Source organism: Mycteria americana, chromosome 2, assembly GCF_035582795.1.
Source record: "Mycteria americana isolate JAX WOST 10 ecotype Jacksonville Zoo and Gardens chromosome 2, USCA_MyAme_1.0, whole genome shotgun sequence".
Taxonomy (NCBI): Eukaryota; Metazoa; Chordata; class Aves; order Ciconiiformes; family Ciconiidae; genus Mycteria; species Mycteria americana.
Genome location: NC_134366.1, coordinates 24226067 through 24252423, shown reverse-complemented (window position 1 = coordinate 24252423; position 26357 = coordinate 24226067). Strand labels below are relative to the sequence as shown.

General features: G+C 41.2%; 1 protein-coding gene across 5 annotated transcripts in view; it reads right to left on the bottom strand.

Moving 5' to 3' along the window:
* FAM171A1 (family with sequence similarity 171 member A1) overlaps positions 1-26357 on the bottom strand; it is a 92815-nt gene that overhangs the window by 22149 nt on the left and 44309 nt on the right. Inside the window, exons 2-4 of one of the 5 annotated variants that reach the window (XM_075492727.1) lie at positions 13884-14111; positions 8386-8478; positions 3163-3321 (exon numbers count right to left, since the gene is read on the bottom strand). In XM_075492727.1, the coding sequence (XP_075348842.1) occupies positions 3163-3321; positions 8386-8478; positions 13884-14111 (480 nt within the window). Of the gene's footprint in view, positions 1-3162; positions 3322-8385; positions 8479-13857; positions 14112-26357 lie in introns of those variants that run through there. The other 4 variants (XM_075492731.1, XM_075492728.1, XM_075492729.1 and 1 more) reach the window with 4 other exon arrangements.

Here is a 26357-nt window from a genome sequence, read left to right as displayed (position 1 = left end):
GGTATAACTTCAGATTTTAGAAACATTTAGATTAATATCTAAGATTAAATTATGTTTTATATTTTACTTATTTTTAGATATTGGAAGTTTTCAATTTTTCTTTCATTACTGTCTTGATGAAGCATATCTGCCTAATATCTGTAAAAATGAGTTTTCAGCCCCAGAAAAAGCATTCTGATGGTGAAACACTGTTTGCATCTCTTTTACTTAAGATGCACTGACGCTTTGCTCAGTACTGGGCTGAACAAGTTATATTAGAAGATGAAGAAATTTCTGAAATCCACTGACCTCTGGCAAGAAGAAATAATCCTTCAGTTTGCCATCTTGCACAGTATGTAAATGCTCATTAAAAAGATAAATTTTTCTCTTTTCTGTTGTGAAGGTAAATTAAAATCAATGCTTATGAAACTCTAACATGCTATACACCTGATAAGCACACACACAGATTAAATGGGAATGGACTTCAATAAATGTCAGCTTTCATTTATTTCTTGTCATTTCTGACATCTGGTGACCTGTGAAGAGCTCTAAAAATAATCAGAGGAAAATCCACTGTGACTTAGACTTGACTCTTCATAAAGAAACAAACAGCCTACAAAGCCAGCAGGAGTAATGGTTATTAGCCAGCTTGGTCCATTACTGCAGACGATGGAAAATTTTGCTAAGTTTGGTTAAAAGGACAAGATTTTGTGAAACCATCCTACTGTTCTCCAACTGGTGATTAATACAAACAATAAACTAACACTATACAGGCTTGTCATTACTTGCAGCTAAATTCTTTGAATTTTTATATTTGGAACATGCTGATTCATGCAATGAATTTTCACTGCTCCATATTACTACTTCAACACCCAGCTGGGATTTTGTGAAAACTGTTGAACTCATAGAGAATAGGTTTTAGTTAAAACAACTGTAAAGTCACTCTGGATAAGTACTAGCCAGAGAACTGAGCTGACTGAAACAAATGGGAGGACCTCTCCAAAACTCTACAGACATATAAACAAACTGTGAAAGAACAGAAGAGTAACTGCGGGGGAGGAGAGGTGGGAGAGAGGGGAGAAGGGGCAGTGTTCAGGAACACTCCAAAATTTCCCATGTAAATGAATGCTAAGTTTTTTCAGAATTCTAAAATTTGTACATATTTTTCTTTTTCTCTTGAGAACAGAAATATTCAAAAATCCCCAGCAGGCGGTGATCTCATTTTTTATTCCTTCAAAAGTTTTTCAGGTGAAATCTTCACCAAGTCACTTGCAGATGAAGAAAAGGAAGTCAATCCAAGTTTAGGATTTTAAAGTTTAATGTTTCCACAGCAGGAGAAACTTCTACTAAAAATAGAGGACATTTCACTTAGACTGTAGTGCACATACAAATATATTGCATTTGTAGTCTGCATTAGACCATACTGAATACTACAGTATTCAGAAAACAAGGCTCTTCTGTGTCTCTTAAACCCCATTTCTTTGCCGGTCATTTTGGTCTTTTGTGACATACTTTTACTTGAAGGCTAATAAAAGTCAAATCCAGGGCCCCCATGCTCAAGTAGAAAAGTTCCCATCATGCAAGCATACAGAAGACTAAAAAGCCAAGGGTGCGTTCCTCTGTTTTGTAGAAGGCTAGGAGGTAAAACAGGAGAAAGATGATGACCTGGTTGTGTAGTTCCCATGACAGGTGATCATCTGAAATCTTGGCAAGACCTGTTTCCACTAAATAAATGCAAGGGTGGGAAGCTGGGTTGCAGAGTACTAAGGAAAGATTTGGGAGAGGAATCCCACACACATTGTCAACAGTTTGTTCAGTGGGTTTAGAGATAAAAATTAAGGAGATGAGGAAGTAGATGGACGAATGAGATCAAGTGCATTCCTTTGTTTTAAAAAAGATGAGAGATATTTGATCATGCCTGAGTATGAAGAGCCAGAGAAAACTGAACGTTGAAGATGAGAATAGGGAAATGACAGAGAGATAGAACGAGACAGGATGAGATGTACTCACTGGAGCAGACAGAAGGATTGGAGTAAGGTAGCAGACACATTTCTAATAGTAATAGAAAAGGAGATATTTAGATTTGTAGAAAGGGAAGGAGAAGTTTATTTTGCCTTTTTTCTTTTTTTAAGGAAAAGCTAGCAAGCTTAGTACCTGCCATTTACACACATGACCTAGCATTCAAAGTCACCTAGATCAACACATCACAAGTAAATGCATCCTGAGAAACAGCAGGGAGGGACCTCAAGGGGTTATTCAGCCTGCTTCAAAGCAGGCTCAGCTACGCCTATGCCATCCTCACAGGTGATTGTCTAACTCTGTTCAACACCCTCAAGCAATTGATTCTACAGCATAAACTATCCTCGCCGTAGCAAGGTTTTCCTAATGACTAGTCTGAAGCTCTCTTGCTGCACCGCAAAGTCCACTGCTTGCTTTCTAACCCAATACGGACACAGAGAAAACATTATTCTCCTTTTCACAGCAGCATTTCAAGAATTTGAAGACTTCTGTGCCAAATTCTTCTATTTTTCTGTAGCCTACACAACACCAATTATTTCAATAAAGACTAAATGAGAAGTGGAAGAAGAGTAACAGGTAGCTGCAGTCATCAAAACGTATCACAGCTTTGAATTTAACAGTGGTTGTGTTTCTACCATGAATTTTCATTGTTTTCCCATTGGTGCTAAATAAATTTGCAAATTTTTGGCTGCAGCTAGATTCAAAAGTATTAACAAAGCCATTGCAACAACTCTTAGCTGAAACAACAGAGTATTAAACCCTTGATATATAGGGATTTTATTTATTTTTAGAAAAAAATTGAACAAGAATTTATGGCATCCGCAAGGTAAATCTTCTTTTGTCCCTTCACATTAATCTCCATCTTTGTATGTGCACATGCAACACATTTGGAGACTTAACTCAAAACAACAAGTGTAACAAACTTTTCTGATCTCCCGAGGCCAAGGAGTCTCAATCTTTGCTATTCAGTGGCCCCATTTAAGGGACAGCGGACCTTGCTCTCTTGCTTATTGGAACAGCATTTTGGTAGGGCACTTGAACCTATCTTGTAATCCAAATTTCAAAGAATGTTTGCTGGAACAGGGAATGGAAAAAATGATATATGGTCAAAAGTTGATCCCTGGACCAAAATGAAATCAGAGCAAAACCAAAGTAGTGGGTTACCTGTTCCATTTCCGTCTAATCCCTGCAAATAAGGAAAACTGTCCACTTCCCAGGGTGAACTGGCTGCAGTTAGATATGCTGTCAAATTGCTGTAGCTAGTGTTCTCTGGTAATTTCACAGATCTTCTCTGAAAGTGAACTTGCGGCTGAGTCCGTGCACCTAAAAAAATTAAAAGTGACTTTATATCCAAGGCAGGCAGAATATTTAGGAGTTCATATTTATGGAAGCACATTTACAGTTTTTTTCATTATAAACTGAAATAGCTCAAGAAGGACAGAGATATCAGAAGGCTATTAAAAAGAGGAGGGAAAACAGTATTTTTACATTTATTTTGCAGTTGCCATTATTTTTACACAAGTATCACTGAGCAAAATTGTGAAAGCATCTAAAGTTAGAAGCTTTTCTGACCACGTTATTTCCCAGGATCACCTCACACTTCTTGTAGTTAATATAACTGAAACTAAAACTGAGTTCAGAGGTAGGGCATGTGAAAGCTTAGAAAAGCATCCATTTCACCATGTTTGTTTAAAATTTGTTTTTCTTGAAATACCAAGATAAATTTAACTTACACTCTTTAAAGTGATTTTCTAAGAGACTACGATTCTACCTGTAGTCCCAATTAACTTGTGTAATTTCCGTATTTAATTTTTACAAAGCTTTGGCCACATTAACTATCACTAGTATGGAGATAATAGTCACTTTTTATTTAAACCACTGGATAAAAAGATTCACTTGACAAAGCCTGTGTGAGAAGAGTTTTCGTATTTTCCCATGCAAAGAACACATCTAAACAGAACCAGATTACTTGGCATGTAAGATTTCTCTCTTTTCCTCTGTCTTGTACAGTTTTAGTGTTTTTTTCAAGATCACTAGGTGTTAATTGAAGGGTCTTTGCTGTAACATGATTTAGGACTGTGTCGTGTACTATTGCATTCCATGTCTCATTTAAATCCCAGTTTATAAAGTCAATAGTCTTTTTCAATGGATGCTCGCCATTAATACTGTTTAGCAACACACAGCAAGACGCCATCTTCAAGTTTGTGTGTGCAACATGCAAATTAATTTTTAAATAAAAAGCTATTGTATTCTCCAGAGCTCATTTTGAATACTCACAGAACAGTCCCCACACAGCACAAAATCAAGAGGCAAGCAGGTTTTTTCTTAATTCACATTTGACTATGCAGTTCAAAGATGTCAACTCAAAAAATTGTGCTTCTTTTCCCCTATTAGTCTCTGGCAGCACTTTTAGGTTACATGTAACTTCACTGCAAGAAAGATTAAAGAGCTTCACTCACAACTCTTAAGCTTTATAACTGCCAATCTCATTAACCAGGAGACTGAAATTTTTTTCTTGCATTATTTTCTAGCAGGAGGTCTAGCTATGTAAAAACATAAAATTCCAAAGAACAAACTTTTTATTGGCCAACAAAAATTGCTATGTAAGCGGGCAAGTATCTCCAAAGAACTGATCATTGTTTAGCTGTCATTTCTTTGGTAATTCTACAAGAAAAACCACTTTTCTTTTTTAATTTCTGAAACATTTAAGTATTTACAGCAGGCTCTCAAGACTGGCAGTACCCTTAAGTGTTTAAGACAGTCATTAAACAACACCCATGTGAAATGGGAAGAAATGTCCCTTACTCAATTTCTAGGCTTAAATGGAAAACAACATAAAAGACTAAATAAATTGACTGCAATGAACTCAGGGAAGACTCATCTCCCAAGTGCTCTGCAATACCGTAGTAGTTTGCTGTACCTCAGGGACAGATCTGCTCAAGCACTCGGGAACCGATGACGGCTCTGCTAAGCGGGCTTCTACGGCCCATAGGGATAAGCATCCACAGTAACAAAACAGAAAAAAAACCACAACAAAGAAACCGTCATTAGGATTATCACTAACAGTTCAATGTAAAACTGTAGGATTTCCTGCTGTCTAAATCTCTGGTTAAGATGAATTACTCAAGTTGCCAAGAACCAGTATTATATTTCCAAAGACCTGACCTAATTAAGAATTAAAAACAAAGTAACTGTTGTTGAGTTCGTAACACAGTAGTTTATGTGGAGGCTCTAGGGTTGTCTATAAAAAACCAGTTGTTTTGTAGCTGGGAGAGCCATGAGCTGCCAAATTTTAACTAGATAGGGAGGACTCAGAAGCCAACCTCAATTTCTTGAATCCTGAGGCAATGCAAAGCGTTCCTATGGCTCAGCCCCAAACCTGGCAGGAAACCTGCACAGCAATCAACTCGGATGCAAGTTTTAAGGTGGAAGGAACAGCTTCCTCTGTAGATAGTGCATATGCATACAATAAATCAGTGCAGAGTAGTTAATTCGCACCCTAGATTAACAAACAAACTCCTTGATATTGATATTCACCTGAAACCTGCCACTCACCCTGACTCTCCCCTCAGCTCCTCAGTTGGGTCTCCCCAAACCCAGCAAGAGACTTCAAAGGGGCAGAAGACCAGGAGCTACCAGTGAAAGGCTTGGGAGGGAAGCAGCTACCAAGTCTTTCACCTTCTCTCACCACCCTGCTAGAAGATAACCCAATGTATTCCTTTAACAGAGGTCATAGAGGATTTGGGGGCATATATTTGGGAATAGACTTATTGTGGGAATTGGAAGTAGTAAAATGGAGACTAGACTCTTAGAGTATTTTTCAACAAGTCAACACTTATCACTGGGAGTGGATTATTATTATTGCTTCTATTATTGAAGATAACTAGTTTTGAGTTACAAAATCCAAACAAAACCCAAATACATTCAAGTATAAAATTAGCATGCGAGCTCTCTCCACTTGGCAAGTGCCATGAGGTAAAGGACTGCTGAACACTGATCTTATCTTCCTTAAACATCCCCTTGTCAACACGCCGGCCATGATTCAAATGCTGTCAGCTCCAGTTTGCCAGCACACACCTGAAGATGTAACCATCTCAAGGATTCCCTGTAAGGCACCTCTTGTCATGCTGGATGCGTGACATGTGGCACCACACTGCCATTTGAGCGTCAGTCTATGTGAAGTACATCTGAAGTATCATCAATTCATGCTCTGATTGCTCATATGTCAGAGGCTGATAGAGGGTACCCATACAGCTCCTATTCGCTGAATGCTGAAGTTCAGCTCGTCACTGTGCTGGTATTAAATAACTTAAATGACCCAGTGGCTGGCAAGCTCCATCCCTCGCAATTACTGACAGAGAAGAGCAGCGGATTGTAATGCCATCATGAAAATGAAGCTGGCTGCATCAACTCAAACTTCTCAATTGCATAATAAGTCGCCTGCTTGATCAATTATTCAAAAGCAACTGGTAACTTATCGTACTAGACAGGCTTTTTCTTTCCCTTTGACTGGTGCTTCAAATACCAGTGTTCCCAGTCTGTTCCTGGTATAATGAGTTCTGTTTTGCTCTCGTTTTTGCACTAAGGTAACTCCTGATCAGCTCTTTTGAAGCAGTGCAAAGTTAGTGGGAAAGAAAATGGAGAAGTAACAGAGAAAAACTAGGTCACAAGGATTTTGGATCAAGACTAGAGAGGCTCCATTCAAACGCTGGTACAATGTCTAGGCTGTCTTTCATTTAGGTTTCAGCACAAGAGAATTCCCAAGAAAAGGAGTGTGGGCTGGTTCCATAAAATAGCTTTTTCTGGGCAAGACTGAGAATTTGAATCCCAACCCTTAGAATACTCTGGGTACCACTTTCTTCCTTTATCCTCTTTCTCTGCTATACCAGCAGAACCAGTTATATTATTCTAATTTAAATATATTGGGAACACCCTGGATCAATTCACTGAAGGGAGCAAGATTATGTGGAAAATATTTATGAGTGTCACTTGGCTGTTAAACATCCTTCTAGCCCTTTAACATCCCCCATTTTTTTGAAGAAAGAAAGCTGTAAACATGAAAAGATTGTTCTTTTTAAGTTAATTGCATAATAGTAACATATTTGCATAAGAATAAGAGTATTTAATACACCATGCTAATAGAATACTGTTGTTAAACAAGGTTTCATATTTTGCCTAATGGAAGCCCTTGTGGTTTAACACAGTTCACCGTCCATCTAATTTACCCCATTAGATTATGTCAGCTCTCAAACTGCAGAATATATATATATATATGGCAGCTGTGCTGTTCTCCAGCTCCTTCTGAGCGTTCTATCAGCTACCTAATTTGTGTAGTGCTTTTTCAGGTTCAGTTGTATCTAGTGCTATCATTAATGAAAAGCCTATTGTGTCTGGATGGTTTCTAACAGTAAAAAAAGATGTCAGGAAGGCATAATTGTATTATATTCCCCCAGATAAAAGAAGGTTATCTTGGAATATTATTGAAGGTAGTATTTCCCTGTTTATTAACTATATGGTAGAGTTTAAAATGATGGTAATCATAATACATGTGAATAAGACACAGTTTATATGCAATAAGAGTGCTCATAGGAAGGATGTCCCCTTGTTTTGGCTCACCAAGGTATCTTTAAAAACTTCTGTTCTTTTGTTAACAGACTTACCTCAGCTATCACATCAATTGGGCTAAGTTAGGTCAGATCCCTAGGTCAGATGAACATTTTATTCTTTACTGTGCAATTCAGAAAACACAGTGTTCATCTGACTGATACTACAGTTGCTTTAACCTCTGTGTTTGGCCTTACGAAAAGGTTACTTGAACTTTATTATTCTAATACAGTGGGTTTTATCCCGTAGTATGTGGGTTGGCAGGCAGTCTGATAAGGGGTCCACAGAAAGTATTTAAGAAAAGCAAGTTTATATAGGGTACACAACAATGCAGTTATGAGAGATCTTCAATTTTTCTATGCCCTAAATTTCTAAGGCATTTACAGCAGGAAGCAAGAAATAAAATGAAAACAGAGAAAATTCTTAGACAATAAGAACATCAGAAAATGTTTACTGCAAGGATGGTTAAATGAGGCTAGATGAAAAAACATCCAAGAGATAGTGAAAGAAATTTAACCTCTAGCTCGCAAATGGCACACTGAAGTCCAAACTTGTTTATTACCGAGTAACTCAAATTCCCTAGTCACAGCAGTTAGGGATGAATTTTGCTATTAATCAATTTGGTAAAACCATCCCACAGAGGAGTACTCCTCTGGGAACTCAGAAGAACTCCCCAGGAGATACCAGTCTCACCCACAGGACAGAGTTCAGAAAGTATGGGCTGTCAGGCTTTTTGTTTAGTGTCACTCAAATTTCAATTCCGACTTCCAAAAACCAGCATACCTTGAAATCCTGAGACTATCTGGACTACATCGTCATAGACCATTAGAGTAGCTGAGCGTTCAGGAAGAAGGCCAAGACTCAGTGAAGAGAACACTGTGGGAGAGAAGTGGTTTAAGTGGGATATATTTGAATTCTTACAAACATAACCCAACAACAACAGCACTTACTTTCTTCTGCATTTTTGCAAAAGCAGGCCACCCAAACTATTAAACTCATATTGTATACATGACAGAAACCACATGCATTTTCTAAACCAAATAATTAAATTGCTAGGGTAATTATTATTGAACTAAACAACATATTCTATGCTTTGACTCCTGCAAGTCATGCATGGTAGCTCAAAGTACAGAAGAGTGCAGTGTAAAGCAGGGTTTTGGGTTATAATTCCCAGCTCCACAGAAAGACTTGTCATTACATAAAGAGGAGTCAAACACTAACTCAGTCTGACTGAATTATTTTTCTGTGAAATGGCTATACTTCTTACCTCAGGAAGATTTTAATGAGACTTAACTTTTTATGTAAGCATCTCAAAGTATTTAAAAGTCATACAGAAAGGCAAAGTATGATGAATAAGTCTGAATAATTTGCTTTAAAATACAGCATGTCCTTACTGAGTCACCACCTACACTACAGAAGTGCTATATATAGCAGAACTACTGTCATTCTACCAGTGGTGCAAAAGGGGACAGATAAATGGTATTGCTGCAAGAAATCTGCCTGCAAGGACCTCCTTTGCCACTGGGTACTGACATTCTTTACAGGGGGCTGTGTTTGTATGCACACACATCTTTGGAAAGTGAAGAACATGATACAATTTCATGCCAAGTTCTTCAGACCCAGAAGACCAGAAATATGTATGGATTAGCCACCGAGCACACCTGACTCCCGCACCCATGAAAACAGTAAGAAGTAGACCTGCCTGCAGTCCATGCATGGCTTTCAAAGATAGAAGGAGAAGAGGAGATTAATGCAGACTAGTAATTTTTGGTAACTGGGCAGCATCCCACATTTGCACCTGGAAAGAACTCATCCCATTCTGAAGTGACCACAAGCTGAGGAAGACATTGCCAGAACCAATTAATAAAAGAACAGCACAAGCTCTTCTGATTTTCTGGAGCTTCATAAATTTCCTTTAAATTAATATGTATTACTTAATCCAAGAGACCATATAGATGTTAGCTACAAAGAGGGAGACTGTACACTATTTCTGTTTTAAGAAATATATTCTCTTTCTAAAGATCAGAAATTCTAGTGTTTGGGAGAAATACAGCAGAAAGGAGAAGAAACTAGGAGAAACATACTGGTAAGAACCACCAACTAAAAGATGGTCTTAACAACATATATGAACATTAAAAAAAAAAAAATCATGTTATTGCAAGTACAGCTGAGAATTTTCTTTCCAATGCTCTACATGTGAAACAGATCTACACATCAGGCAACGTAAGTAAGAAAGCCTAGTGTAAGTAGCACTAAGGCCACACAATTACAAAATTTGTTTGTCTTTACTCCAATAACTTAATTTGTATGAAGAAACCTAATATAATTTAGACACCCTGGGGAGCTCAACACAATAAACCATGCCAACATCTTCTTCCATATATGCCAGACTATAATGCATATATAACCTCTCAACTTCCCTTGGGCTTTTCTGCACAATCTTTTCTCAGCATGACGAAGGCAGAAACTCATAGTTTGTAAGGCCAGAAGGATAACTGTGATGATCCAGTCTTACTCCTGTATAACTACAGCCTTCCCTGAATTAATTACTGCTTCAGATCCAATAGCTGTGCTTAAACTAGAAAACATGTCGAAAAACTATCCAATTTTCTTTTAAAGGTGTCCAGTGGTGAAGAACACACCGCGACATCAAAGTTCTAGTAAATAATTATGAGGGCAGTTAAACCACATGCCTTTTTACCTATCAAAATTTATTGAGGTTAGACTTCCAGCCATTTGATCTTCTTTTTATACAAGCCCTCTAGACAGAAGACTTCTCTCTTACCTGTTTCCTGTTCTCTATGCGGGTACTGATGGACTACGATCAAATTACCCCATGAACTTTTTCTCTGGTGAACAAAATAAATTAAGCACTTCCAAGTCTTTCCCTGTAAGCCATATTTTCCAGTCTTTTAATCACTCCTCATATGACCCTGCAGTTTTAAACATTTTTCTTGAAGCGTGGATTCAGAACCAGACACGTATTTCCCTGAGTGGCTGCACCAAGGACAAGTTCTGAAATACTATACTCCACCTTCTCAGTCTTGACCTTATCTTACAGCTAAGGATCATATTATTCTGCTTTCTTGCAGTGTTGTATTGGGAGGTTATTTTCAACCATTCATCTACCATGACTTGCATGTCTTCTGCAGAGTCACTGCTTTCCAGATGAACTCTCCTCTCCCAGAAATACCATGAGCATCCTCTGCTCCTAGAACTACATTTCATCGCAGTGAATACCATGGTTTGCTTTGACTGACCCTACCAGCTAGTCTGAACTGCGCTGCCTCAGCAACTTCCCTCTCTTCATTGCACACACTGCTCCAAAAATGTCCTTTTAAATATGGACTACCAGTCACAAATTTCTTTCTTCCAAATTATTTACAAAGAAAAATCTATGCATAGCTAAGAGCAGATGGATAAGCACATCTTCCATCATGAACACTTCAACAACTCAAGTGATGTTAAATTAATGAACTGTTAATAAGTGGAGTCATGGCTCTGCTGATAAATAGTTTAATGGAAAAAGAGATCTTAATCTTTTCCTCCTACCATTTATCACTATGTAAATAAATAATCCTCCTACTTAAGTGGTAAAGAGCTAGTAATTATTTTGGCTAATATAAGAAAAGTTCATTTCTGACGAATTATGAGAACAGAAAACCCTCGATGCCTACTCCTTAAAGCTATTACAATAATATCACAAGTTCAGTGGCTGCGCAGCTTTTCAGCATAAGATTATAACTAATGCATATTGACTGTGATGGAAGAATCCTGATCCTTCGGCAAAGTCCTGTTACAGCACTTTAAACATTACCACCCTATAGCTCTCAAACCTGCTCCCTGCTCGTGGTTATCATTTCCACATCTGAAGTAAATGTGTCCATAGTTCATTTACCACAGCACACAGGACGGCACATTAGCTTAAACCACTGCCGTGGGTGGAACGCTGCTCAGAATGGCATATCTGCTCTGTGGGGTGACAACTACTAGTACTGTTAAAAGGCATTTTTGGGAAACGACGATCCTGCTGTACACATGTGCCCAGATGGCACACTCTAGAATCAAGATTTAAATATGCTGTCTGTTCCCCATCATTCAACCCAGATTAAAAATAACAACAACAAAACTTCCATGGTCTTCAAAACTTCTATACTGTGCTGATTACAAGCATGATAGGCATTTAAATACAGGGCATTTAAATACGAACAGTTCTTGGAAAGTTTTTTAAAGACTACAGGCATCTTAGTCTATACAAAAAATAACAGCCTAAGTATCTTGGGCCTGAACTTTTATGTCATGTCACTTTTAAGGAGTAATTCAAAGAACAATCCTTTTAAATCTACATAGGGTGTATCAAGTTGTAACTTCTTTCTTTAATCAAAGAAAGGATTAAGTTCAAGGTACAGAAAGCAAAAGAAAGGATTCTACTCCCAATTAAATCAATGGCAAACTATCTACCAGTTTCAATGGGGGAAGATCAGAGGTGAAATGAATCTATTTCCTGAGTTAAGCTCACATTTCAGCTGTGGAAAGAAAGATTTTGTGGAAAGACTGCTCTTTAAACTTCAATGACTTACCAAAACAATAATGCCATGGTTGATTCTCTTCCCTCAAAATCAATATTTAAGAAAAAGCAACAAGCAAAAAACATAAACAAACAAACTCCAGGCCATGGAAAAGTAGGGCGCATTCAAAAGATCTAGGGTATGAGTCAGAAAGATGAGACATGAGGCAAGAAAAAGTTCAGGCAAGAAAAGGTTACTGCCTGTTTTAATGATACACGTTTGTCTCTTAAGGAAGTACATGAAGTATGCTGAGGAAGTTGCACTTCATCTTATTTAAACAGAAAAAACATCAAGGAAATTTCTAAACAGAGTCACAGAACAATTATGGTTGGAAGGGACCTCTGGAGGTCATCTGCTTCAACCAAGCAGTTGAGTTTTGAATATCTTTAAAGATGGAGATTTCACAACCTTTCTGGGCAACCTGTTCCAATCTTTGACTACTGCTGCTGTAAAGAATTTTTCCCTTTTATTTATTTGAAACTCTCCTTGCTGCAACTCATTTCAGTTGTTTCTTATTCTTTCACTATGCACCTAAGAGCCTGGCTTAGTCTTCGCTATAGCTCCATTAAGTAGCTGGAAAATGTGGCAGAACACAGTAGAGGAAATGTCAAAGTGAGTCTATCTTATCTGAAGCAAGCGAATGCAGAGAAGTAAACAGCACGTTGAAAGGCCTAAAGCATAATTTTGGGTTTGAGGAGATTTAAGTTCCTTTCCCCATCTGAAAATACATTTGCTGCTTGACCTTGCGGCAAGTCACACAGTCCCTCTGGCTATGTTGATATTAATAAATAAAATGGAGCCAAGGCATGGGATTGAACACTGCCCTGTGATCATTTATACTATTTAAATATTAGTGCACTTAAAACCTGGCATGGTTTTGGCCTGGGCTAATTATCAAATCTGAGGTGATATTTAGGTGTGATTTGGGTATAATACAAGCTTAGGACCATTCCCACACTACTTGGACCCTAATTGTGGCTGGGGATTAGAGGAAAGGCAGATGAAAACTGGGGATGTGACCTTCATCTAGATGTTACGTCTCAAGGTCTGAAAGCCACCCTCAGTCTGTTCTATTTAGCAGTACAGCAATAGTCTTCATGACTCAGTTTCCCCTCCTGTACAACTAATGTAAAGTCTCCCACTTCTCATAAAATTTTGAGGCATTCTGATAAAAACAAACATGCAAGTATTATCATTATATTTGTTTGCCTGCGGAAGAAACAAACCATTACATTAGAAAAAATCCTTACATCTGGATAACATAACTTCAGATTAAAACTGTCCTATGGATAACAGCCAAGAACTGAAAGGCCAGGACTTTTTTTGTACACTACAGCCTATGGTGCAACAGTTGCTGCTACACCTTGGGAGAGAAACGAACGAGTACATCACAGCTGCTGAAACAAAGCACTTGGAAACAGAGTTCCCATAAAGAAAAAAATCTGGAATAGATTTGTATTTTCTGTGGAGCTGTAAGACTACCAACAGTTTGAAAACTGACGTAGCACTGTATCAAGGACAGCCAGGAGGAAAGCAAATCTCTGCACAGCCCTGATGCCACAGTTTAACTTAGGAAGAAACCTTGCTTTTTTTGAAATGCACAGACGTTCTTCCTCCCACCCAGGATCGCAAGCATTAAAACACATCATACAAAACTGTGTAACTTCCTTTAGATGCAAAATCTTACCTCAGAAAAAAATAAAGATCTCTTACCAGGCAATCTTACAGGTTTCCATGGTGCAGAATTTGGCACATATGCATGTTTACTAGCAGTCACTATCAGCTGATTGCCCAACTTATACTGAAACTTGAGGAAGGCAGTGCCATCTGCTCCTGAGGTTCCAGATGCAATGGAGATCTGGTTGGTAAAAATCTCAATGAAGGCTTCAGTTACTGGCTGATGTGTGCTGGCATCGCTTACATGGACCTTCAGCGTTACTTCTGTAATGACAAACAACCACAGCAATTATCGTCCGAAAAGCTTCTGCAGGAGGCAGCGATTAGAACGTGCTAGCACACCAATGACCAAAAAGACATGGGGCTCAGTGCTAACCTCTGACGCTTTGGTGCCAAGTACGACCTCTTGTCCTGGCCTGCAGTTCTCCATTTCAGGCAGTCACTCTTTAGAGACACTGCAGATTCTGCCACAAGGCAGACCAGGTCCTGAATTATTGCCCTACTGCTAACTCCAGCTGTGGAGGGATCTATATTCCACCTATGACGCACATGCAGCTGGGCAGCACATCACCAGGGGCAAGCAATATTCCCTTTGATGGGCAACATGTCAATCTCACAGTAGCATCATAATTCTAAATGTGTGTGCTATCAAACATCATGTATTAGTCATGGATAGCATGGCACTGAAACTCTTTAAGGTCCCTGCCTTGCTGTGCCTCTGCTCCAGCCAGCCCTCTCCAGCAGCAGTGGGGAGAGGGACAGGCTGGAAGTGGGCTGTGCTCCCTCACCCCTTCTCCAAAACATTCTCTCTTTGTGTAGCAAAGGAACAGAGGAAATCTGCTGTGATGGAAGCCCAGGAAGAAAGTGGGCAATGGAGCGGACTGTGTTACAGTCGGAGATTTTGAACCCCAGTGGGAGAGATTGCCCCAGCTGGCACCGGACTTCCCTGGTGATATCTAACAAAGACGGTGAAATCCCACAGGATCAGGTCCTTGTCCTCAAAGCACAGGATGACCTGGTAGGATGCAGAGTGCTAGCTGTGAGGAAGAGAGGAACGCCTCCCCCCCACCTCCCTGTTCACTGGCCCTTCTTCTGAAGGGGCAAAAATGTCACAGCCCCTAGCGATACCTGCTTGTCAGCCCTGACACTACCTTATTACCTGTCCCCACATGCAACCGGTGGGTATGAGAAGCAAAGAAGTGATGGTTAAGGCAGTCAGGAGAATCATACATCTTGTAGACATGCAGTCAGAAGCTAACACAATGGACTACATTTTCCTTGAGTAATTTGCCGTTTTTCCAGAAACTAATTACTTGTTTAAATGTTTCCAGATGTACAATATTTGTCCACTCCAGGGCACTCCTATGACTAAACCATGCATTGTGTCACCAGGCTTTTGTTACATAAAGTGGAGTGGCTTGTGCAAGACAGTCCCTCTGGAAGGCATTCCTCTATATCTATGATTATTTTTCTGCCCCTCCAATAGTTCCTCTGCCTCATGCTCTAAAGCAGCAGCTGTCGCCTTTCTTCAGTAACTATGACTTAAATGCAATGCTGTGTTGAAAAGACACAGCAACAGTCCAATGCCTCCACCAAGCCACGCCTTGGATTTTTTCGTTTACAGTCGCCTTGTTCTCCTAAATGAGTACCTCCCTCCCTCTTTTCTCTTCTCTCCCACTCTCCCCTTTCTCTCGTTCTCGCCCTCATCTTTAGAAATTCTGTTGTTCTTGCATGAAGTCCCCTACCTCAGCTTATTCCATTCCCCAAGGTAGTAGACGATATTTTGCAAACTCCCTTTTTGTGTCAGGGGAATTCAGCTGCCAACAAGCAAGATGCTCACACTCCACGTGCAACTCATTTCTTCATGTGCTGCCCAGAAAAGAGAGCATGACCTCCTTTTCATATATATTTAAAAACAATACACTGATTTCTACAGAACAGTATTGGTGGCACAGTTCTGTTACATTACTACTGTGCCTTAGGATTTGAAGAACTTATTTTGGTATAAGCCCTGAGCCAGCAAGACATAAGACCAAGAAGAACAACAAAGAACTTAAAAAAATCTCTGTTGTGAATTTCAATAGTAAAATGACACAACTGAGTATGCTGAGAAACATACTGTAACAATATAAAATTTTAAAAGGATGTCAGGATCTAATACAAAAATATCAGCACCTCTGTCCTAAGGGCATTTCAGCCAGAAAGATATCGGGCCCTTTTATAAGCAGAGACCTTCTGTCTGAATCCTACAGTACAGAAAATATTGCTATGAGGCAGCCCTGAACAAAAACCCCATTAGAGAAATTCATCATCATCGCAGCCCTCACTTTAGAACTTGGCAATGGAGGATGCCAATTTAGAAGAGATCAGCATGAAATACGTTCTAGCTATTAAGGATTCTGGACCTGTTCCCAGTTTTGCATTTAGTAGTCAAAGAAAACAACATATATTGAAAAACAGCGTCCATACACTCTGGTGTGCACGTACAGAATGCCTCCTTAGAAACTTTGCCTTGACCACCAAGCAACTTGTGAAATCTTGTGCATGTGAAAGGCAGCCACATTAATCAAAGGAGGAACACATATGTATTTATATATTTACAAACTGTACATGTATTTACAAACATGAGGGTAAAAAGCAATATAAGTTTTTATTTTCAAAATGTGCAGGAACAGTACACTTAGATCCAAAGCCAGATAGCTGTGCTGTTAATGTTCCCCACTTTGAATTGCCTAGCAAAGAATGCTGAAGAACAGATGCGGTTAAGAATAATGGGTCATGCATTAAAGAAAAAGCAAGGAAACAGGACAAGCTGAACATTGTGGTTAGCAATTTCAGTAACATGAAAGTTTAGCCTTTTCTAAAACAACCACATATAAGGAGCTCTGGAATATTAAATACTAATCAAGATAAGAAAAAAACAGAAGTATCAAATTATTTAATTCCTTATGGACATCCAAAATTCTAGAATAGAGACTACTACTAAAATTGATCAAGAGACAAAGACTGATAAACAAAAATTTTCCTGTATACAGAAATCCAGCTCCCTCTTCCCAAATAAGAGAGCTAGCCATGGGTATCTCCAGTAGGAAATTCCTTTATTCTTCGCTCTATAGCTATATAAGGGATTCTGACTGCATCCTTCTCTCTTTCTGATAAGGAAGGATAAGGGTTTCCAAAATCCTGCTTCCAAATGGAAACGACAAAGGCCATCACCCAAGATGGAAGACTGATGTCCTGAAAAGCAACAGATTGGAACTGCTGTTCCAAGCCACAGTCTCTAGGTCAAACACTGGGCTTTTTTTCTCCTCCTTTTTAATATTTAGACCTGTTTTTTCCTGAGAAGATCAAGAAAATCCAAGGAGCCTGAACAACCCTAATTCCTTTTCATGTGTTATCTTCCCTGACATACGTGTGAAATGTATACAACTTGCTTAATTCAGGGCTTTCTCCCACGCAACAGCTCCTCTTTCTTCTTATCTAATGCAGCAGGGAAGTAATGAACACTAAACCTGCATTATCACAGTAATTTCCACAGCAACAGAATGATTACAAGCTTTAAACTGGAGAGAAATTGTTGAAGAAAACCTCCTCTCAAACAGTGACAGTGCTGAGAACAATCTATAAAGAGAGACTACTATGAAAACGTAAAGCTATACAGTAAGTTTCAGAATTGTTAGGAGATACTCAGGCACTTCTTGAAGAACAGGAGGACTGAAGAAGGGAAAGAAGAGAGCAGAGTAAGGACAGCAAGTGATCCAAGATCAGTCTGACCTCAGATTAACAGGGAGGTCTTAGACTGAAGCATTAGCTATACTAAAAGAAGTATTTGATTAGAAAAAGCTGCTTAGAAGACTCTTTATTAGCGAAGGAATAGAGTCTTTAAAATATCTGGCAAACCTTTTTGTTGGTACTCTCAGCAAACAGTGGGGATAAAAAGATACATGATTCTTGAGTTTTACAGCCTACCACAGCAAGGAGCTCACACAGAATTAAAGACACATGGACTCGGAGAAGGAAGGACATCTGCAGTAAGCGCGGAACACGATGGAGGAAGGGAACCAAAAGCACTGCAGAAGATGAACTCCGAGAACGTGAACTGCTAAAGAGAAGCGTGCTTCATTCTTCCACAGATTTGTGATACTGTTGTGCTATTATTTATTACAGCGGGAATATTCAGTTACATTCTTATTCAATTAAGTATTTGAATAAGTAATTGAATTACTTATTCAATTAAATTCTGAAAGAGCTTTGCTCTGTGCTACTAGTGAGGTCGTGGAGGAAGGAAGGGGACATAAAGGTGCAGTGCTATTTCCTCACTGCAGAGCAAAGCGGAGATGGCTGAGGTGACAGACCCTGGGCTGATGAATTCACCCAGGGCAGCTGTGATCTCTCTCACCTCCCCAGACAGGCCAGCCACATTCAGGACAGGCTACGCGTGAGCCGACAGCCCTATCTAGTATACCTGGCTCCTGAACCAGTGTGGTGTGACTGGGACTCTTTCAGACTTGGGCTGTCTGGCACGTGGTTCCCTGTTGGCTTGCAGCGCAATGCAGGTGGGCACAGGTAGAGCCAGAGTAATTTGCCTGCACCACTAGCACATGCCCTGCCATTATATTCCTACAGGAATGTTTCATGTCTGAAGCAGGAGCTACTTATGATAACTGTTCATTTCCAGGAGATAAACCACGGGCAAAGATATCCTGTCTGGATGAGCAAAAAGACTGTGTGTCCCTGTCTAAAAGTGCAGCTAGGAATGGGCCACTCACGAACATTAAATAGGGCAAGTCATCTGGGAAACCCTGCAACTCTGCTTCAAGAATCCCAAAGCAAAGTGGGAAAAGGAGGTTAGTGGGAAAACAGCAAATACAGGGCTACCTTCCACAGAGAGATCAAAGTTGCTGTATGTGTATGCTCAAGCAAGTAAGTCTAGCCTAAATCTCTTTTCTTATAGCTATATTCCTTTGTCTTCTTTCAGCAATCACATCTTACTTGTTTTTCAAACGAGCGCAAACCAAAACTACTAGTTACAGTGAAAACAGCTGCTTAAGTGTAACTGCCTCCCAGTTTCCTAGTACTAAATTTATTGTCAGCTATATAAAAAACCCCAGCGTCTCCAAGGTTATAATTTGGGAAAGTGAAACAAAAAAAAAGACAAAAAAACCCCCCTTACATGTTAGCATTCCAATCCAGAATCCCATCTGTCTTCTTAATCTGATTTTTGAGATTTTACTAAATCTAAACTTTCTCTGAGCAATCCTTCCTGTGCCATCTGCTTTATGAACCATACTGCCTCCTCTGAAATACAAGTAACCTTATGACAACTATTTCTGTAGTCGCAACCCCTCTCACTCACGACTGCTCTTTGTATTGCTGTGAACTCCCAGTTTGGGAACAGTTTCCTTCAGAACTGGTATCATCAGTGCTGTCTTCCATAACCAAACTCCTGAAAAGTGAAAAGCACTGGTTTTGGTTTTTTTTTTTTTTTAAAAATCCAGTAATGTTACATTGAAAGAAAAATCCCAAGTGATCTGAATGATGGCACAATGTCATCTCAAATACTGAAATAAACAGAGAACAGTTATGACACAGATTGGAAGTCAAAGATCACAATCTATTTAGATCCCAATCCTGCAGTTTGGTTTCTGTGCACACACCCCTCTGTCAGGCAGACTCCCACTGATGTCTGCTGGACAGATGATCTCTTTTGGGAACAGGCTGACACAGGCAGCCGTTATCACTTATCTTTTCCTCTGGGGGTCCCCTATCCATGGACAATGTCAGGATATTACCAAAGAAAGAGATATTTAAAATATCTAGGTTTTGATTAGAGAAAGAAAACTTCCTGCTCATTTAAAAAATGCCATTATGAACTTTATTTAAAATGGTATCCTCTCCTCTGATTGAGATTACTGGCAACACGCCTGGTTTTGAATCCTACATGCCAAATGGATAAGCCTTTCTGCCTCTTAACCTTTCGCCCATGTGCGAGGTCACTCCTCAGCCAAACAATAGGATTTTCATTTATTTAAAGGAAAACACTTTCCTAGAAAAAGGAGTGTTCCCCATCCCCTAGCCACAGATGCCAACTCAAGCATTTATATATCGTCATATATTTCTAATGTACTGCATCAAGAAGGCTCTACTGACAACCACACTTCAAAACAGTAGCAGAGTAAGTTCATATCACAGAATCACAGAATCGTATAGGTTGGAAAAGACCTTTAAGATCATCAGGTCCAACCATTAACCTAACACTGCCAAGACCACCACTACACCATGTCCCTAAGCACCTCATCCAAACGTCTTTTAAATACCTCCAGGGATGGTGACTCAACCACTTCCCTAGGCAGCCTGTTCCAATGCTTGACAACACTTTCCATGAAGTAAAATTTCCTAATATCCAGTCTAAACCTCCCCTGGTGCAACTTGAGGCCACTTCCTCTCCTCCTATCACTTGTTACCTGGGAGAAGAGACCGACACCCACCTCTCTACAACCTCCTTTCAGGTAGTTGTAGAGAGCAATAAGGTCTCCCCTCAGCCTCCTTTTCTGCAGGCTAAACAACCCCAGCCCCCTCAGCTGCTCCTCATAAGACTTGTGCTCCAGACCCTTCACCAGCTTCCTTGCCCTTCTCTGGACACACTCCAGCACCTCAATGTCTTTCTTGGAGTGGGGGGCCCAAAACTGAACCCAGTATTTGAGGTGCGGCCTCACCAGTGCCAAGTACAGGGGCACGATCACTTCCCTAGTCCTGCTGGCCGCACTACTTCTGATACAAGCCAGGATGCCATTGGCCTTCTTGGCCACCTGCGCACACTGCTGGCTCATATTCAGCCAGCTGTCGACCAACACTCCCAGGCCCTTCTCTGCTGGGCAGCTTTCCAGCCACTCTTCCCCAAGCCTGTAGCGTTGCATGGGGTTGTTGTGATCCAAGTGCAGGACCTTGCACTTGGCCTTGTTGAACCTCATACAACTGGCCTCAGTCCATCGATCCAGCCTGTCCAGATCCCTCTGCAGAGCCTTCCTGCCCTCAAGCAGATCAACACTCCCACACAACTTGGTGTCATCTGCAAACTTACTGAGGGTGCACTCGATCCCTTCGTCCAGATCATTGATAAAGATATTAAAGAGAACTGGCCCCAACACAGAGCCCTGGGGAACACCACTTGTGACCGGCCGCCAACTGGAGTAAACTCCATTCACCACCACTCTCTGGGCCCGGCCATCCAGCCAGTTCTTTACCCAGCAAAGAGTACACCCATCCAAGCCATGAGCAGCCAGTTTCTCCAGGAGAATGCTGTGGGAAACCGTGTCAAAGGCTTTACTGAAGTCTAGGTAGACAACATCCACAGCCTTCCCCTCACCCACTAGGTGGGTCACCTTGTCATAGAAGGAGATCAGGTTGGTCAAGCAGGACCTGCCTTTCCTAAACCCATGCTGGCTGGGCTTGATCCCTTGGTTATCCTCTACGTGCCATTTCATGGCATTCAAGATGATCTGCTCCATCAGCTTCCTCGGTACCAAGGTCAGGCTGACAGGCCTGTAGTTCCCTGGATCCTCCTTCCGCCCCTTCTTGTAGATGGGTGTCACATTCGCTAATCTCCAGTCACCTGGGACCTCCCCAGTTAGCCTTCCTGGACTCCTTTGCCCTTTAGAGCTGCCTCCCAGGGGACTCTGTTGACCAGTCTCCTACACAGGCCAAAGTCTGCCCTCTGGAAGTCCAAGGTGGCAGTTCTGCTGATCCCTCCTCACTTCTCCAAGAATCGAAAAATCTATCATTTCATGATCACTACGCCCAAGACGGCCTCCAACCATCACATCGCTCACAAGTCCTTCTCTGTTCGTGAACAAGAGGTCCAGCGGGGCACCTGCCCTAGTTGGCTCACTCACCAGCTGTGTCAGGAAGTTATCTGCCACACACTCCAGGAACCTCCTAGACTGTTTCCTCTCTGCTATACTGTATTTCCAGCAGACATCTGGTAGGTTGAAGTCCCCCACAAGAACAAGGGCTAGCGATCATGAGGCTTCTCCCAGCTGCTTATAGAATAGTTCATCTGCCTCCTCATCCTGGTTGGGTGGTCTGTGACAGACTCCCACCACAGTATCTGCCTTGTTGGCCTTCCCCCTGATTCTTACCCATAGACACTCAACCCTATCGTCACCATCATTAAGCTCTAAACTATCCAAACACTCCCTAACATACAGGGCTACCCCACCGCCTCTCCTGCCTTGCCTATCCCTCCTGAAGAGTTTATAGCCATCCATTGCCGCACTCCAGTTGTGTGAGTCATCCCACCATGTTTCCTTGATGGCAACTATATCACAGTTTTCCTGATGTACAATGGCTTCCAGCTCCTCCTGTTTATTGCCCATGCTGCGTGCATTGGTGTAGAGGCACTTCATCTGGGCTGTCGTCCGTGTCTCCTTCATAGAGGAACACCCCTTGTATGCTTTGAGATGTTTCACTGGCATTTCCTTCTTGGCTCCTATTGCCTCAGTATCCCCTAGCTCAACTCTGTTCGACTTCAGCTGTGCCCCAGCATACCCCGCACATCTCAGAGACACAGGCTGCGTGCCCTCTCTAGCACCCGCTCCCTCTAACCGTGGCACATCATCCCTCAGCTTCTCTCGGGCAAGCCTGATATTATCCCTCTCCCCTTTCGAGTCTAGTTTAAAGCTCTGTCGATGAGCCCTGCAAGCTCCTGAGCAAAGATTCTCTTTCCCCTTTGAGAAAGATGAATCCCATCAGATGCCAGCAAACCTGGTGCTGTGTAGGCCATCCCATTATCAAAAAAACCAAAATTGTGGTGATGACACCAGCCACGGAGCCATGAGTTAATAGACTGGGTGCCTCTGTTCCTTCTAGTGTCACTGCCCACAACTGGAAGGAGAGAGGAGAAAATAACCTGTGCTCCAGAGTCCCTTACTAGCCATCCCAAGGCCCTGAAGTCTCTTTTGATTACCCTAGGACTTCGTGTTGCAGCCTCATCACCCCCCACATGGAAGAGCAGTAGGGGGTAATAGTCCGAGGGCCGTATCGGGCTAGGGAGTATCCTCGTGATATCCTTCACCCGGGCCCCAGGGAGGCAGCAGACTTCCCTAAGAGGAGGGTCTGTCCGGCATATCGGACCCTCAGTTCCCCTCAGAAGGGAGCCGCCCACAACTATAACCCGTCGTCTCTTCCTTGTGGAGGTAATGTTGATATGAGAGGTTTGCCTTTCTGACCTAGGTGACATCTCTGGTGTAGATGGACCATCATCCCCATCCTCCATTGACTGGCCTTCCACCTCCAGGGCCTCATACCTGTTGTACAGAGGCACCTGGGAAGGCAAGGTGGGCAAGGAGGGCGTTTGCCTGCCGCCACAAGCGTGGACTTGCCTCCATTCACTCTTTTCCTTTGAGCTACTGCCTTCAGCCCATCGTGGGGGGGGGGATACAGGATCCCCTTGATCATGGTTTTTTACTGGTGGCTGCTGCTGCTCCTGTTCCTGTCTCACAGGGCATATGAAGAAAAAGGAAATGTGTACGTAAAATCCCTCCAGAAGCACACAGACTCTGATCTTTATTGATGTCATCACCTGAAAAGTAAGTTCACAAGTACCACCTCAAATGGCAAACTAGACATGCTTGTAGAAGATTCACAGCAAAGACAACGACATCCTCTGTTCAGAACAGGCTCTTGTCCACATTACAGGAGAACCAGTGGTGCTACACAGCCTTCCCCTCCACCACAGGTGATCAAGGTTTCAACTGGGGTGAGTGTCTGCCACTGATTTCCAGGGAACCCGACCACACAGAGGGTGGGATGCGGGAGGTCTGCTTCTGCTCATTGCCTGTTCAGTGATTCTCAAGATTATACCAGGGCTGCTGCAGTCCCTGGCATCAAGCAGAAAGAGCCTTAATTCTGTCCACAGCACTGGTCAGAACTCTAGTAAGGTCCACACAACAGGGCTTGGTTCTCAGGCCCAGACTTCCAGGATTTAGAAAGCAGAGGGCTTCAGAGAAGAGCCACATAAAAATCCAGGGGACAGGGAAGCAGCCTTGGGACTGGCCATCTGAAGAACCCGACCCCTTCAGTTATTGCAAGAAAAGGCTGGATCACTGTGCATAACAGGGAAACTGCAAAAAACAAGTCAGCTGAGGACCTTTAGTCTTGCTGACAGAGATACAGTATGACCCAACAGCTGTACACTGAACTTAAGCAAATTCAGGCGTCATTTCTTAGCAACAAGAGAACAGCTTACTAGATGGCAGATTCGCTCGTCTGACAGACGTTTTTTTTTTTTTTTTTTTTTTTTTTAAAATAGCTTTAATTTTAGTTCTGGATGTTTAATTAAGGCTTACAATTAATGTTTAATTTTGGAGTTAAGAGAATTAATGTTTGAGTCTAGAACATTTATGAAGCCAGCCCAAATGGTTGTCTGCAGTGCTTCTTTTTAGCACTGCAATCTGAATTTGCTAAACACTTTTCTGCTTTACAGGTCATGGGGAGGATTATCAGTATGGTCCTCTGCACACTCTGAGCACTTGTAGTGTGATGACTATAATTAACTCTCACACCTCAGAAGTCCAGAAGGAACTTTTTTCCCCAAATGCACAACTGAGTAATTTCTGACTTTTTCTTTTATTCCTCTCCCTTGCTCTTCCTCAGAAACAGTAGAGATCTGATGCAATAGAGATCTGATGCAGCTAAGAGGCTGGAGCTGCATAGTCCAGCCTCTTAGCTGGCGCAGAGAAGCCCCTCTGTGATGCCCGATCAGTGCATCTTGCTCACCTCATCTCAGCGGACAAGGAGGATCTGGGGTTGTGGAGGAGGATGCTCTTGGGTGGCACTTGAGGCTTTTTTGCCCTTCCCTACAGCACAGTTTGATTCATCTGCGTTTCTCATCTAACATTCCTTGCCACTGGAAGTGCCTCAGGCATTGCTGGCACTGTGGCTGGTTCCTCTAGTGCACAAGAATTTAATTTCCAGGGGACTGAAATGGTTTATCTTAATGAAAATAATTAGACTCAATCCTCAATATTCAAATAAAGCACAGCGGTCTGTGATATGAAGGTCAGACAGGTGCCCTACTTGCCTCTTCAGGTTTAAAATCTGTTAAACCATTTGGAAACTAAAACGATAAATACATTAGTTTATCTCAAAATACATTATCTCCTAGTGATAGTGCATACCAATTTTAATAAAATGTCACAAAAGGAACTCTAGTATAAGAACTAGAGCAATTTATGCCATCTCCAGTGACAACCAGGCTACTACACAACCATGTACTCAAGGGGGAGGGAGGGGCAGTTAAAGGATAATAAAATAAAGACATTCATCACACAACTGTCCAACATTTAAAAGAGGATTTGCATATCCTGACCTGCTAGAGCCTAGAGCATTACCACCAAAATTAATTTCTTGGGCAAAAAGGTAGGAATTTGCTTTAATTAAAAAAAGTGAGAGCTATATGCATAATGCCCAGATGAGACTCTGATACCCTATTGTTAAGTGATTAAACAAGCATTTATAATTAACTTGAAACTCACACGGCTATGAAACTCATGAATAGCAATAGTTGCATTAACAGGTCTGCCTTTGATCTCTACAGGAACTGTGCATGACACAAACTAATTTCATTTCCAAACCTTGTCTTTTAGACATGGAATTATATAGATACTGTCATGGAGCGCAGATGGAAGTTGAATTTCAAAGCTTTAGCTTGCCACACGCATAATGCATTCTTTGCAAGACATGAAAAAGTAATCCCTGCTTAAAACCCTCTTTTTTTCCTAATAGAGTCCTTTGAAACTATTTGGAGATCAATATGGAATGAAAAGTTAATGCACCGCTATTTTTCAGTTGCTGAGCACTGGAGTTCTCCACTGACTCAAACAAGACCACAGTTGATTTTGCAACATCAGCTCTGAGGATAACACCACACTGAGCTCAGCCGCTGCACAGCTCGCAGGGGTTTTAAGCCAACTTTATACCTACTGCATCACCAGTCCAGTTTGGGGGAGGGCAGAAAGGGAAAGCTTGGATTTGCTTAGCCATGAATGGATGTGTTACATTTTCTTGGAACAACTTTTTCCTAACTCTATTAATAACAGTATGCATCTGATGAAAACAATTTAAAGCAGATGTATTCTATGTTTAAGTGAACCAGTGTATGTGCAATGGGGCAGGGAGGAGACAAGCACTTATTTTGCTTATTTCCAAGTAGCTTTAATCTAAGGTTTAATCTCTGCTTATTTCCAAAACCTGTTGTGAAAGCAAAGCTAGATGACACTTTGGAAGAGTGTATTTTTGCTTGAGTTGTTTGTCTTTTTTTTTTTTTTTTAAACAAACCACTGTAACAATTCAAATGAACCCAACTCAAGTGACTCTCTACATTCCCACTGCAGTCTGCAGTGCAGACTTCAACTTTCATCTCAGTACTCCACTGACATAAGCTAATACAGGTACAGAGGCAAATTCTTGCATTAAAATTTTATCTAGGCACTTGCATGTTCTCTTTTTTTA